We start from the raw sequence: 14,091 nt of genomic DNA on the forward strand, positions 1-14,091 counted from the left end.
TGCAGGGATACAAAGTGTGTGGGATTGGGATTGGGATTGGACTATGGGCTTGCGCTGGGCAAACATAGTTGACAATATATCAAATTTTTTGGCATCTTCGCGGAGGTGGAGTCACCGCCTGCAAGACGCCATATTCTAATTGCTCTTGTCTTGGGTTTGGTATTTGGGTTTGTTGTGGGCATGGGCACGGGCATGGGAGAGTACAGTCTGGCCCAGGGATAGCTCAAAGGTTTATCGATTATTGGAGCCTCAAGTTCAGGTAACCAGATAACTTTAAAGGCATTCAATTTATTGATGGGAACGCAATTCGTACTTGCCCACAGACTCTAGAGTGGATGAGGAATTCTGAATTGAAAACCTGATCCTAGTACGATATTCCGAGGCATTAGCTGTCAGAGCAGGGAAATACATTGAAATTTGTAGTACACCTCACACGCCATGGACCCAAGGTGCCCGAACACAGGCTATGCTCGACGTGAGTGCCCCTGATCTGCTGGTCGCAACTCATTTCACTGCTCCTCCATATTTTGCAGCCAATAAATCTAGTAAGCTGAGAGCATCGGCGAATAAGTTCAGGGTGAGTTCTTTTGGTAGCAGGCTGCCAGGGCTGCCAGGATGCTGGCAAAACTAATGCGAAATATTGTCCAGGATTCGAATGAAAGTTTGCCGAGTCCGCCCGGGATATCGCGTACGACTTACAAGCTCTGTGGCACTGAGCAGTGTTCGGAGTCTGTCCACAGGCGCATGGAAGAGCCAGGGAAGCTGCCATCGCAGATCCCCCAACCAAAGACGAACACCTTTGGTGCGCAGCGCTTGACAGCCGCCACTCCGGAGCTCGGCAGACGTAAGTTTACCCCCCCCTCGCGTACTTTTATTCAACTTTGCTGCAATCCAAGGAAAATCCCGCCTGCGGATCGTCGAGACACAGTACCAGATGCTGCAAGGCCATCAGTCTGACTTTTTAGATGCATTGAAATCTTTGGGTCCGCAGGAGTCCAGGATGCTTGGCACCTGCCAGCTTGTGCCACTAGTCCTCGACGCGGACAATAAGTTGGTTCTGCAAAAGGATAAGGATCCGATCAGCGTGCCCCCGAATTCGTGTGAGTTTTCATGGCCGCCCATCCGGTTCCTGCCCCAAACCACCGAACACTGCAGTGCTTTTCGTTTCACAGCCGCCGACAGAGCGAAAGATGTGAAAGCTCGTTGCCAGGCTGCCGTCGATTCGGGCTTTGGGATGCTCTTCGATCACGTGGAGCCCATCCGCAGGGCCAGGGACGAGCTCGAGGCGTGCAATCAGAAGGAGCAGCTAATGGTCAGGCTTAAGGATCTTCTGGTAGGACTGCTCTCTGCTCAGAGAGAGAGAGAGAGACTCAGCCCTCTCCCATATAAATCCACAGAGCCGCCAAATGGAGAGCATCAGTATAGGTGGAGAGAGTGTAGCACCTGTGGGCCAACAGGATTCGCCCGACAGCATCCTGTACCAAGAGTTAGCCAGGCTGCGGAGCCAGCAGCAGCGCATGGAGGCCCGGCTCTTGCATATCAATAAGGATCACAACGAAAGAATGAACAGGCTCAAGGCGAACATCGGGGGCAGGCTCAAAGTGGGGGAACGGAACTTCCAGCAGACAAAGCACGAGCTAAGCAAGAGACTGCGGAGCAGTGAGGCCCAACGAATCGAAAGCGCAAGGCAGCTGGAAGTCAGGAAAGCCCCTCTGACGGCTAGGGACAGCAGCATCGCCTCGATCAGGCCCTATATGGAACAGCTGATGTCCCTGTGAGTGGAGCAGCCCGGGGCTGATGGAGTGGGACTTATGTATGTTTGCCTTCTCAACCAACAGCAATGAAGACCTGCAGCACCAAGTGCAGGAGTCGGATGAGGCGCTGCTACGGACGCGGAGAGAGCTCGAAGGCAGCAGGGAGCACAAAGTCTGCCTGGAGGTGCAGCTGGGGGAGGTACAGGCGCAAATACTCGAACTGCAGAGACGTCGGGATATCATGGACTTGCACGATGGAGAGAAGAGCAACGATGAGCTGGAAACGAAGATCAGGTGAGGCGGCCCCCCACTGAATTGTTTCATATTTCACAATTCGATTGCCAATCCTCAGCGAGCTGCAGGAGAAATTAAGTAGCACAGCAATGCAGGTGGACACCCGGGAACAAAGGGCAGAGCAGCTGCACTCGGATCTGGAACATGTGCGGGCTGAGCTGTTCGGATTCGAGCAGCTCATGGTCAGGTTGCGGGAGCAGGGTATTCACGACCGCATCCTTATATCAAGCTGCACCGACGAAGTCAACGTGTTAAAGCAGACCAATACTGCCAGCCGCGAAACGATTGAGCCACTGGATTTGGAAGGAGGCACCGAGGAGGACACACAGTCAGATCTGGACTCGCAGCTGGACTCGCAGCAGGAACAGCACCAGCAGCTAGGCCATGTCTGCGGACAGCAGGGGGGCCTGGCAGAGTTCACAAACAACATGTCGGAGCTTAACGATTGCCTCTTGCAAATCAGAGATAGGCAGCACGAGAAGAATATTCAACTAGATCTGGAGATTTCCCGACTAAGGAGCCCAATGTTCGCACCACAACAGTCGTCCACTCTATTCGATGCCTTTTCTTTTTCGCTTGTTCTCCATTTTATCAATAAATGAATTTGCTACCGTACTGTTGCGAGGAATTACTGAAGATACTTTTAAATGAGCAAGCAACAGAACCTGAACCACGTTCAGTGTGCCGGTGAAACCTGAAGGTTTCGTTCGTTTCCCTTTACATTTGATCAAGCAGTGAGCCGCTAAGGCAAGCAGTTCATTTTCGGTTCAAGCAGTGCCGCTGTAACCTGAAGGTTTTGTTCGTTTCTCTTTACATTTGATCTTAATGCTTTATCTGCTTCTAAGGCAAGCAGTTCGTTTATCCCTTCAAGCAAGTGATCAAGCAGTGCCTTTGAAACCTGAAGGTTTCTTTGGTATTATATTATTATATATATACCTCTGCAGAATGTACACATATAGACATACCGTTCTGTCGTTTTATCGATTGACTTCTGAGGTGAGTTCAAAGTTAATACCTAGATTCTGTCATAGGGATTATCTGGCAAGACTTGGTTAATTGCGTTGCCTCCGTTTGCCACTCCGTCAAGGCCTCGGCCTCACTCAGCCCACAGTTTCAACTTAATTAAATGCGTTTTTAATACTTTTGGCTTGCCGGCAAACAGACAGAGATGGGGGAAGGATGGTAAGACATCGACATCGGCATCGGCAGCCTTTGAATTTGCCTTTGCCTTTGCTGTTGCCTTTGCCGCACATTTACATTAATGTTCATATGTGTGTTTGTTTGGCCAAGGAAAAAGAAGCCAGCAAACTTTTCCCAGGCACTGGAAAAGCGAGGAGACGTGTGTGTGTGCCGTTTGTGTGTGCGTGTGTGTGTGTGTGCGTGGCACCAAAAATAAAGTTGATTAAAATTTGAAAGATTTTTGACAGTTATTATGCGCCAGCGGCTGGGTAAACGGAGCCAAACTTCTGCCATGTGTCAATATTGAAAGTTAAACTTGGCTCTGCCTCACGCCTACACATAGAGTCTGTAACCCCCCCTCCCTCTCCACCCACAGTACTTTGGATACCCTTTGATACAACGAAGGTATCAGGATTTAAAAGTGATGCTTACCCCGCAAAAGAGCTGTGGGTGTGTGGGTAAAGGGAATTTTGTACTCTTTATTCATCAGAACCTTCTTTTTATTGATTCTGCATGGGGAAAACTCTTTTAATTTATTCCTCAAATTAAATCAATTGAGTATAAAAATGTAAGCAAAATGGTAGGCTACAAAGGCAGCCAAGGCTGGCTGCTGCCTTCCTTCTGGTGGCTCTTCCTATAGCTCTGATTGGACTTCAAGCAGACTTCCACATAATAGCCAATGTTCGCCATAGCCTGTGCACGGCTGTATTGGATCGTTTGCGGGCCATAAAAACCGCACACACGGCATGGCACGGCACTGGCGGAGAACTGCAGATGAAGTAGCTTTGCTCGATATAAAATTACATTTTATAGCGTTGAGAATGCCATGGATGGTGAGGGAGGGGGAGATGGGAATTGAGATGCGAAATGAGAGTGGGAGTGGGAGTGGGAATGGGGTCTGGTTTAAGCCACAGCAAGGACACATTCCGACTAATAAGGCTGGTTCAATTTAATGAGCAGACGTCGCAACTTTCCGCTACGTTGGACGCGTTAAACTAATCAACGCAGCACCACCCAAGCACCACCACGGCACTCCCCCCCCGGACAGCTTCAACAGTTGTTTGTTTGTCTGCTCAATTGCTTGTTAACATTTTGCGCAATTTGGGAGGGTCGACAGGCATGGGGGCCCCACTATGCGGTAGTGGGGGGGGCGGAGTGCTGCAGCCTAAACTACCTGCAAACATGGAAAAAACCAGAAACCAATTGAGCGTGCCCTCCTCCGACATGTCTGTGTGCGTGCGTGTATTCGCCAGTACACTGGCAAAAATATTTGGTACAATCAGGGAAGCTTAGGTTTAGGATGGAGCGAAATCAATGCCCAAAGCTAAGCGAAAGCAATTAAGAAAGAATAATGGATCAGTGTATTCGCATGCCGAATGGCCGATAGATATTTAAGTCCAGAAAAATCTGTGGAAGATATTAAATTTCCTTGAATTAGGAAAGCGTCAAATGTTGATTGAAATGTTCGGAAATGGGACCAATGTCATGCCTGAGTTCTACTAAAGAAATTATTTAAATTCCAAAACGAGTAGCCATTTTTATATTGTGTATAATTATCACAATGTTTTGCTTAAAACAACCAAACAATTGAATCAATAATCTTTAAACTGTTTTTATTCTGCATTTCAATTATTTCCTTTTTCCGTTCAGTGTAGCCGAATCTTGTGTGTGTGTGTGGCTCCTGTTGATGGCCGCTGGCCTGTAGAAAGTCATAAAATTTTATAGTTTAGTGGGGCGGGAGGTGGTGGAATTGGGACTCTTGGCGGGGTGGGGGTAGGTAGCGGACAGTCAGTCAGGCGGTGTCGATGGAGGGGTCCGAATAGGAATCTGCTTCGGAGTGGGGGCTGCAGTCCATTCCACTGCAGTGGGCAGTGGGGGTGGTCCTGGTCGTGGGAGTGGGAGTGGGAGAGGAGCTTGAGGGGAGGGTTGGAGTCGCTGCGGTTCGGCCGTGTGTTATGACTGTGAACTAATCGCCACAGCGTTTTCGGTTCGCCTTGGGCCAGTTAATGAAATGGCCGGTTCAAATGAATGCCGGTCTGCTGCGAGGGTTGGACTGGAATTGAAACCGACACAGACACAGAGACGGAAACGGGGACTGACCTGGCCTGGGGCCAGCAGGCAATTAAAAGGCAGAAGATTGCTGAGGGTCACTGAAATGAAGATGTCTTTAAGACATTTACGAAAAGGTCAACCGACTGTCCCGCCCAGGGTGCTCCATAAGATGTACATATGTATGTGCATGAAAGGAGCAGCACTCTAAGAGCCCCACCAACAAGTCCTGCCGCATCCACTTAAATATTATCAATTGATTAGTGTTCTGCAGGAGGGTGCATGGATGATCGCTGGAAAGTTCCCAAAGACCTTACCTTGGTTCCCAATAAAGTAGTCGGGAGGGTGCTTCGATGTTAGACATTTGTGTATGACGCGACAAGGTTGGTTCGGGGGGTGGAACGAGTCTGCTATAGCGCAGTCACACCGTACGGGGGGTAGAAGGAGACTAGCTAACTATGTACATATTTTGGCAGCTTAATGCTAGCGCCAGCGGTGCAGAGTCGAGTGGATCGTGACTGAGCAGCGCGAGAGAGCGAGCTAACAGTGCGCTGTTAGCAACACCGTCAACCGACTGTTAACTCTGCGATGTTAACAGCGCTGCTGCCCTGAACAATTATCATGAATCAATTACCCAAGGACAGGACTACAGCTGACCATTCTCTTTGCTCTCTTTTCGGAATGTCAGCTAAAAATATTTCCCAAGCCGAAATTGCAATATTCAACGCTTGTCGTGCGTGCCTGAAATTGTTTTCGTTGTTTAAATTAAACTGTTTTTATTGAGTGGGAACATACAAACTAATCGAACATATTCGGTGGTTTTTGAATTTATTGGCTCATATCCCCGTGCCCAGGACATTTTCCGGCCAGACAATGCTCTCAATGTAATCCAGGAACGAGGCGACTCGAGTATAGAGTGCCGGCGTGTTGGTGGCACAGCCGAACCCAGACGATATGATGCCCACTATGGCGTACTGATTTTCCTCCCCGTGGATGTTCAAGATGAGCGGGCCGCCGGAGTCGCCCTGGCAGGAATCGGCCTTATGCTGCTTGGTGTCCCCCGCGCATATCAGCGAGTCGATCACACCGCGATTCAGGGAATAGATGGCGGTTGGATGCACGGCATACGACTCGTTGCACTTGTCCCGCGGCACCAGATCAAGTGACGCACGCAGGAGGACATCGGACATGGATCGATCTGTGCAGGGGGAGCCGAGTGAGTATTCATTCATTGATTCATTCATTTCTGGGGGCACTACTCACTGTGCACGTTCGTGACTCCCCAGCCGGCCACAAAGAGCTTGGAGCTGACTGGCAGATCCCAGGGATCTGTGTGCAGGCACACCGGATAGATGTTGCTGTGTGCGGCAATGTTAGCCTCCCTCTCCAGCTCCAGGAGGGCGATGTCGTTGTACTTTCTGCGGGGAACGTAGTCCGGATGGGTGCTATAGTTTCTCTGCAAAAACAAACCAACAAACATATGTATGTACATCGATGTGAGGATGCGACGCACGGTGGCAGGTGTGGAGGTAGTTGGGGGGTAGGGGTACATACCACGCCGATGTCCTGATATCGCTTTGTGGGATTCACGAGGTTCACGGTGCCAAGGCGCACGAACGTTGGCACTTCCGTGTTTCTAAAGCAGTGGGCAGCGCTGAGGACGAACCTACTCGAGATCAGGGAGCCGCCGCAGCTGAATGCAGGTTTTGAGCCGAAGCTGCTTGTTGCAATGGCCACCATGTACGGATAGACGCCGTCATTGACGGGGGTCCCCATCAGGATGTTCGGAACCAGCCTATTCTGCATTCTTTCGCTTCGTATCTTCCTGCAGGCCACCAGCGATGGCCGCTCTGTGGGCCCATCGACACGCGTGATTGGGGCCTTCGAGACGGCTGGCCGGACCCTGGACATTGTGCCCGTCGGGCTCTGCTCTGTGATCGTGTCATTTGGACTTGTGGTTGAAGGTGCAAGAGCAGGTGAAGGTGCAGGTGCTTTTGAGATTGGACTGTTGGATGGGATAAGTCGGAGATATCAGATGCAACATCACTTGGCACTCAGGAGGCTAATTGGCTTACTCATTGGGGGACCAGGGCTTCGTGGGACAGCAGACAAGCTCCTCGCGCGAGCTAAATCCGCAGCTGCGGACTTCGTCGATGGAGAGTATGCCCGACCTAATGTACCCGTCGACGAAGTGCTCGCAGGCGGACGAGGCGCGGCAGATCCCCGGCAAGTTCTCCTTCACCATGCATTCATCGCCTTCTGTAACGAGAAGGAGCTACTGTACAGTGTCTGCCACAGAATGGGCACAGATTGTGGCGGACATACCGTTGTCTGCTGTGTTCAGGCCACAACTGCCGAGCAGGAAGAGGCCCCCTAGCAGCAGGGCGACCTGTTGTCTGAACATCTCTCCGCAGCCGGATAAGCCCTGAATCTTATATCTGCTTAGTTCCTGGAAGCATGCAAAAATATATAAGGAATTGGGAATGAAAATCTGTTGGGGCAAAAGTGGGTGGTGTAACAACGGAGAGGATAGTAGAGTCCGCACCGGAGAAATGTATTGTGTGTTCTTTTGTTCAGGGCACATCATTGGGAGCTCGTCTCTGTGGACGCGTCTCTACTTTTATACCCAGTCAGTATATAAATATGTCAGATTATGATTTATGTAGAATTTCAAAATATTTAATATATTACATATTATTGCTACAATGTAGATTTTGCATCTACCATGTATATATTTTACATCTACAATGTAGATTCTACAGAGTGCTCAGTGTGCGAAATTTTGAAATACACTTGTAGCAGTGTAATAATATCACATGAGTCCGGATACAAAATTGTGTAGCTCTAGCTCCAATAGTTTCTGAGAACTAGCCGCTCATCGGGACGGACGGACAGACAGACATGGCCATATCGACTCGGCTATTGATGCTGATCAAGAATATGTGATTATATTACTTTATGGGGTCGGAAACGACTCCTTCTGTGCGTTACACACATCCACTTTTACCACAAATACAATATACCCCTTAACACTTCGAGTAAGGGTATACAAATGAAAACAATATTTTATCACGGTGCAGCGATAAAAAAAAGCGATCGCAGAATTATTGCAAAAACAAAAAAACACATGAGAGCCGTAGTAAATGAAAAAATTTCAGTTTCTCTGCTCTCATCTCGCTCTCAGTTTTCAGCTGTCGCCTCGGCTACGCGGAGCATATAATTTCACTTTCTGCTGTTGCTATTGCTGAAGCGTATGACGTGGAAAAACTACAAGCAGAGCAGAGCAAATACCTTATCGTTTTTTGGGTATGGCTCTGCTTCGGCTCTGTGCGAAGTGAGAGCGGAAGCGAGAGCAAAACCAAATACTACGGAGTAGCGAAGCATTTTCAAACGCTGATTTGTATGGCTCTTGCTGCTCCGGAGTCCGGAGTAGTAGATGCGAACGCTGGCTGGAATGTTCAATTGCTTTCGGCTGCACTTGGTGAGACGCGTTTTATGAGTTCCAGTGAAAAATAAGTGAAAAAGTTAATATTCAACAATAAAATTATTAAAACAAAGATAAGGCAATGAACATAAACTGAACAATGTAGAGCGAACGGTGCTATGCAAACTCCAGAAGAAACTAATGAAGAAATATGCAGAAAAACCAACAAGTGCTCGGACACGAACAACATACATCTAAATTATACATTTATATGTTGATGCCAGGGCACAGACTGGATCAGCTGAAGAACAGTTGAGGAATGAGCATAATCAATAAATCAATAAATAAATTACTGCTGAAAAGTAAATTTAAAGATTTGCATTAGAAATCAAAATAAATTAATAATTAATGTTTATAGGACATGCCTTGGGACTTTGCGGATAAAAATGAATACGAAGAAGAACATTGCATAGGGCTAGTCCGTTAAGTACTTGTGATCTGTTGGGGAGTGGTTATATCACCACTTCCGAACTAGTGCCCATCCCTGCAGTTCTGGTGGTCAGGGCATGAAAGTGTCATGGGAAACATTTTTCGGGCTCGACGTTGCCTTTGTGGCAGCGACGTCGACGTCAACATGAAATTCTGTCCAGCCTCAACTGCTGCAGATCGAAGCGGACACGTAAGAATCTCTTTCTTAGATATCCATAGATTTCCTTCTCTCTCATATTTCTAGTATTCTGTACCTGCATTCGACTCCCGCTTCTACTCACGCTAATTTCGTCTCCTTCTCAACATTATATTCTGCTAGAGTCAAATGCAATTTTTTGGTGGAAGAAAGAAACTGTGGCAAAGGGGTGGGAAAAACCGATTAATTGGTGTACTCTTTTGTTGCGAGCGGCTGTGATTTTTTTAGTTGAGCGTCTAGTTAGATGTTTCTTCAATTTTAAAGTATTTTTTTTAGTGTTTTATGAAGTCGTGGATTCAGTGATTACAGGTTTCGTTGTTAGTTAAATCTAGAACATTCTAGCCATATGGTCCCGTTTAAAGCTGCTGGAGAAGGACCCATTATCTAGGTGCCTCAAAAGTGTTCTGGACGACACAGTAGTCCAGGAGTACAACCTGGACGGAATTTGCGGCCAAAAATGTTTAAAGTCCCGCGCCGGACTATATTTTATGCTCAAAGGTAAGACTAAATAAAATTATGAATGTGTAGGTCTCCTAATAGGGTTGTTTTTTTTTTATTTAGTATCCGGAAACACTTTGTTTATTTTTTATATAATTTCAGGAGCATTGCTGCTTATTAACCCGATCAAGTCAGTGGATAGTATTATTCTGAAGTCCCTACAGAATATTAAAAATAATTTAATCAACAAAAAATCTAGAAAATCTGTCTAAAATAAATATATTTAATTTTATTTCAATGAAGTGTTTGAAGAAATTTTTAGGTGGCTTTCACATATACAATTTTCCGTGAAATTCCTTTAAATTTCATGAGAAGTCTCACGGAAATCATATAGGACATTTTCGGAAGTGTCCCGAGTGATTTTACTCTTGGCTTATATGTACGTACAAGCCATTGGTAAAATCACCAGAAAATGCAGTGAAAAATTCATATGAAGTTTCACGAGTGTGAAAAGCGGATATGCCCAAACAAATTTCATCTAGAGTTTCACCGCAGGCTTAGGACATGCCATGAGGTATTCACCGAATGAATCACGAGTGAAAACTGACTTTTTGAACTGCACTGCAGTGCATAGTGCCCACGTACAGTGAGGTTGAGTTAACAGAGACTTATCTATAACAAAATCGGGCTGCCACAGCTATTCTGATGAATTCACTATTTGTTGTTGCCCTGGCCAATTTTTTGAGATCCAATTTTGAGGATTGGTTTTGTTGCATGAAAAGCCGTTCACTTTTCATTTATTTATTTGTTAATTATTATTATTTATTTATTTCTTTTTAAATCACAAATTTAAGGTGAAAGTGAAAGCCGAAGCCTGCCTGAGTGACACTTTTTGAGGAAGCTTGCCCCACACTATATTAGAATAACTGTTATTTCTGACAAGGTCTTGGGGGTTTTGTGTAAAAATTCGGAGAAAATTCACTTTTGCTGAAAACAGGACATCGTCCTTCTTTATTGATCATACTCACAGATTATAAATGGTTGGTGAAACTATCTTATTTTTAACGTGCACACAATCACTTCGCGTAGTGTCCGACTGTGTAAGTTAAATTTATCCTTGCTGAAAGGAAAAACTTGCGTGCTTATTTTTCGGTTGTTGGCGTAGTGCCTTTATTGAATACCAGATTTCGACTAATTAAAACCAGAATATAAACTCTTAAAGAAACCTTTAGTTCGCGGCAGAATAAATTCTGCAGCGGCAGAGTTGTTGGATACGGCAGATGGTGTAATTGATCTTCGCAGAAAAGTCGACCGAGGCACGCGTCATTGGCCGGCAGCAGGAAATCAATTTCAATTCCCGATGGTGGGGGTAAAGAACAGCAGAGTTCGGCAGCAACAGCGGTGACCGCTGGTGGGAGTTGAGAAAAGGTGAGTCAGCGGACACACATTGTCAGCATTATCGCAATCGCAGTCGCAACGTCAAAGACGGAGTGGGGCGGTGGTAGTTCTTGAGAACTAATAACTAAAATAAGCTTGCTGCACTCTTAGGGTGTTAACTTATTTAAGGTTAATTGTCCGCTTCTATACAGAGCCCTAGGAGACGGCCACAAGGAGAAAAGACAGACTCCCGGAGGGAGCAGAGGGAGGTGCAGCAGCTCACACCACGTTTTTTTTCTTGCCTTACGAGGGCATTATTGATTAGTGATCGGCCGTACAAAAAGAACAAAATCTAGCCAACAAATAATATTTTATTCGATTAGTATTTTTTATCAGTGGATTGCTGAAAAAGTTTTAGGCTCTTTAGACAAGCGTGTTAATATTGGCGGGATTTGGAAGCATGGTCACTTTGCATTTGAAAAAAAAAGGAAATAAAGCGAATTTCGTCTGCTGATTAAGCATTAATTTTTGTGGGAAAAACCTACCACTGAAACCAAGGAAAAGCTTGATAAATATTATGGGATCTCTTCCTCATTGATTTCAATGGAAAAAAACGTTTACTGTATTTTTTTGTGCCTTTCTTTGTGTGAAACATGCCGACGTTGCACTTATGTCCCGCGAGGCATATTTCTGTAATCGTGTTTCGTCGCACATAAGAAATGCCTGGGACTGAAGTTTACGTGAGCACTGCAACAAAGTGTTAAAGTGTGTGGTCCCTTGAGTACACTAGGTACTGTGGGTATTGTTTATATGGGCATACTACACCCGAATAAATTGAAATTGAATTGAATTCACTATATGGAGCTGGCCGATCGGAGATTGAATTTGCAAAATGTTCTGGAAGCCATAGGAAACCACATTTGGAATGATCATTTGGGCATGAGTAAGTTATCCGCAAGACGGCTGCCGCGTTTCCTCACAATCGGCCACAAACGAACTTGTGAGACAGCTTCGAAGGAGTATTTGGCGTTGTTTAACCACAATAAGGACGAGTTTTTTCGCCGTTTCGTAGACGTGGATAAACCGTGGATCCATTAGAACACACCAAAAACCAAAACAGTACGCTTCTCAGGTCAAGAAGGTCAAAGTGGGCTTTTCAGCCAATAAATTGTGGAATGCTCGCGGTATTAACCATTACCATTGATTACCTTTAGAAAGGGAAGGGTAAAACAGACAATGGCGAATATTATGCCAAACTATTGGATGGATTTAATGAGGATTTGAAAAAGAAAGGACCGCATTTGGCCAAGTTATTTTCCGTTTCAATTGCAAAAATGAATCAATTTGGTCACGAATTGCTCCCTCACCCACCCTGTTCTCTGGATTTAGTCCCCTGTGACCAATTTTTGTTTTCAAATGTCAAGAAATGGTTCGTCGGAAAAAGATTTGAGGCCAACGATGAAGTCATCTCACAAAAACGTCAAACGTTTCGTCGAAAAGCTCTCTTAAAAATCATACGAACGGAAACCCATAATTTCTTTAGGCGGTTATTAAATAAAATATATACAAAATAAATTCCCACTTTGATATAATACCCAATATACACACCGTAGAAAATGACTCATTAAGAGAAGCAAGAAACGTGTGAGCAGTTGCATTGAAGAGTTCGTAGCTCACACCACTTTTCGCGGATATATGTTTATGCATGTAAAATATTATTTAGATATAGTTTTATTGATATTAAATCGCGGTGCACAGGTAATGGCAATGGTAAGAACAATTGGGCTTTCTGTAGCTGCTTGATATCGGCTGTTCTGTTCGCTGTTACTGCTGTTAATCTACTGTTACTGCTGCTGCTCTGTTGTTACTGCTGTTCATGTACTATTACTGCTGCTGCTCTGCTGTTACTGCTGTTAACCAATACTCCTTCAGTGGGCCGACTTGCTCACTCCCTGTTATATGTAGATATGTTTATATTTCCGTATTCTTCCGCTAAGGTAAAATTTTTAGAAATTCCATGAAAGATGCAAAGAAAATGCTTTTACTACATTCGTTGTCTGCATTCTGAATTTAATAATTATCTCAATTTGAAGATGATATTAGATAGCAGGTTGCCACCCCACGACACCACATTCTGCACTCACTCAGGCAGGTACTGTACAACAATCGATTGTAATCGATCGATTCCATCAATCATTTGCTTGGCTTTACGTTACCCCTGCCAGCACTCAATCAATATCTGCCTGATTGATACGAATTGATGGCCGCACTTTGATCTGATGGCCTGCTCTGCTCTGCTCTGGCTCTGCTCCATCTATGCCACTCAATGGACAGCCTAATTGGGCCGAACTGCTGCCCTGTGCAGGCCATATTACATTACACACAATCAAATGAAATCAAATCACACAAATCAGCCCAAATCGCTGTCGCAATTTGCCGTTGGCAACCCAAGGACCCGCCCAAGTCATACAAATGTACACATGTAGATGGAGATGCCTGTTATTGGTACAACAACCCCTCCCCGCCTCCCCGCCCTTCACTCGTACACTCGTCCCAAGCCAAATGCCCATGCACACTGAGATCTAACAAATCTTGGGCATAAAGCATAACTCACGCTTATGATTTTTAAGGGGACATCAAAGAGCCGGGCCGAACCCCTTTTCGGTGGATCCCCCGAAAGAACACTATCACCAATAAACATTGTAGCAGAATTGCTTGTTTTTGCAGCTAATAAAATCATAACAAATAAGTAAATGGCCGGGCATAAGTGGCCATGGACCACGGACCAGGGGAGGGTTAAAAAGAAATGACAAGTAGATTTTTTATCACTGGCCTGAAAAGGCGCCCGTAAAGATAGCCCCCAGGATGGATGTATGGATGAATGGCTTTCT

General features: G+C 45.7%; 3 protein-coding genes across 3 annotated transcripts; 2 read left to right on the forward strand and 1 right to left on the reverse strand.

Moving 5' to 3' along the window:
* The first annotated feature begins 383 nt into the window (after window positions 1-383).
* LOC121403791 lies at window positions 384-1,196 on the forward strand. Its single transcript, XM_041596176.1, has 5 exons — window positions 384-475; window positions 534-577; window positions 649-844; window positions 897-1,100; window positions 1,156-1,196. The coding sequence occupies exons 1-5, from the start codon at window positions 439-441 to the stop codon at window positions 1,194-1,196; spliced, it is 522 nt and encodes a 173-aa protein (XP_041452110.1). The 5' UTR covers window positions 384-438.
* On the forward strand, window positions 1,179-2,655 carry LOC111071630 (polyamine-modulated factor 1-binding protein 1-like). The gene is made up of 4 exons (XM_041596220.1): window positions 1,179-1,333; window positions 1,398-1,774; window positions 1,839-2,048; window positions 2,107-2,655. Exons 1-4 carry the CDS (start codon window positions 1,235-1,237, stop codon window positions 2,648-2,650), a joined length of 1,230 nt encoding a protein of 409 aa, XP_041452154.1. The 5' UTR covers window positions 1,179-1,234; the 3' UTR covers window positions 2,651-2,655.
* A 3,457-nt stretch (window positions 2,656-6,112) lies between these two features.
* Window positions 6,113-7,187, reverse strand: LOC111071645 (serine protease persephone-like). Its single transcript, XM_022363096.2, has 3 exons — window positions 6,831-7,187; window positions 6,540-6,732; window positions 6,113-6,474 (listed from the first exon to the last, which is right to left on the reverse strand). Exons 1-3 carry the CDS (start codon window positions 7,185-7,187, stop codon window positions 6,113-6,115), a joined length of 912 nt encoding a protein of 303 aa, XP_022218788.2.
* Window positions 7,188-14,091: the final 6,904 nt, after the last annotated feature.

This window comes from Drosophila obscura, unplaced genomic scaffold (genome assembly GCF_018151105.1).
Source record: "Drosophila obscura isolate BZ-5 IFL unplaced genomic scaffold, ASM1815110v1 contig_97, whole genome shotgun sequence".
In the NCBI taxonomy this organism is placed as follows: domain Eukaryota; kingdom Metazoa; phylum Arthropoda; class Insecta; order Diptera; family Drosophilidae; genus Drosophila; species Drosophila obscura.

Bases quoted from the DNA above. Each gene is read 5' to 3' on its own strand.
- LOC121403791 (XM_041596176.1), top strand. From the start codon at position 439: ATGGACCCAAGGTGCCCGAACACAGGCTATGCTCGAC. The intron at 476-533 runs GTGAGTGCCCCT...CATATTTTGCAG, and splicing joins GAACACAGGCTATGCTCGAC to CCAATAAATCTAGTAAGCTG. The intron at 578-648 runs GTGAGTTCTTTT...AATATTGTCCAG, and splicing joins CATCGGCGAATAAGTTCAGG to GATTCGAATGAAAGTTTGCC.
- LOC111071630 (XM_041596220.1), top strand. From the start codon at position 1,235: ATGCTCTTCGATCACGTGGAGCCCATCCGCAGGGCCAGGGACGAGCTC. The intron at 1,334-1,397 runs GTAGGACTGCTC...ATAAATCCACAG, and splicing joins TCAGGCTTAAGGATCTTCTG to AGCCGCCAAATGGAGAGCAT. The intron at 1,775-1,838 runs GTGAGTGGAGCA...CTCAACCAACAG, and splicing joins ATGGAACAGCTGATGTCCCT to CAATGAAGACCTGCAGCACC.
- LOC111071645 (XM_022363096.2), bottom strand. From the start codon at position 7,187: ATGTCCAGGGTCCGGCCAGCCGTCTCGAAGGCCCCAATCACGCGTGTC. The intron at 6,733-6,830 runs GTATGTACCCCT...TTGTTTTTGCAG, and splicing joins GATATCAGGACATCGGCGTG to AGAAACTATAGCACCCATCC. The intron at 6,475-6,539 runs GTGAGTAGTGCC...CCCCCTGCACAG, and splicing joins GGGAGTCACGAACGTGCACA to ATCGATCCATGTCCGATGTC.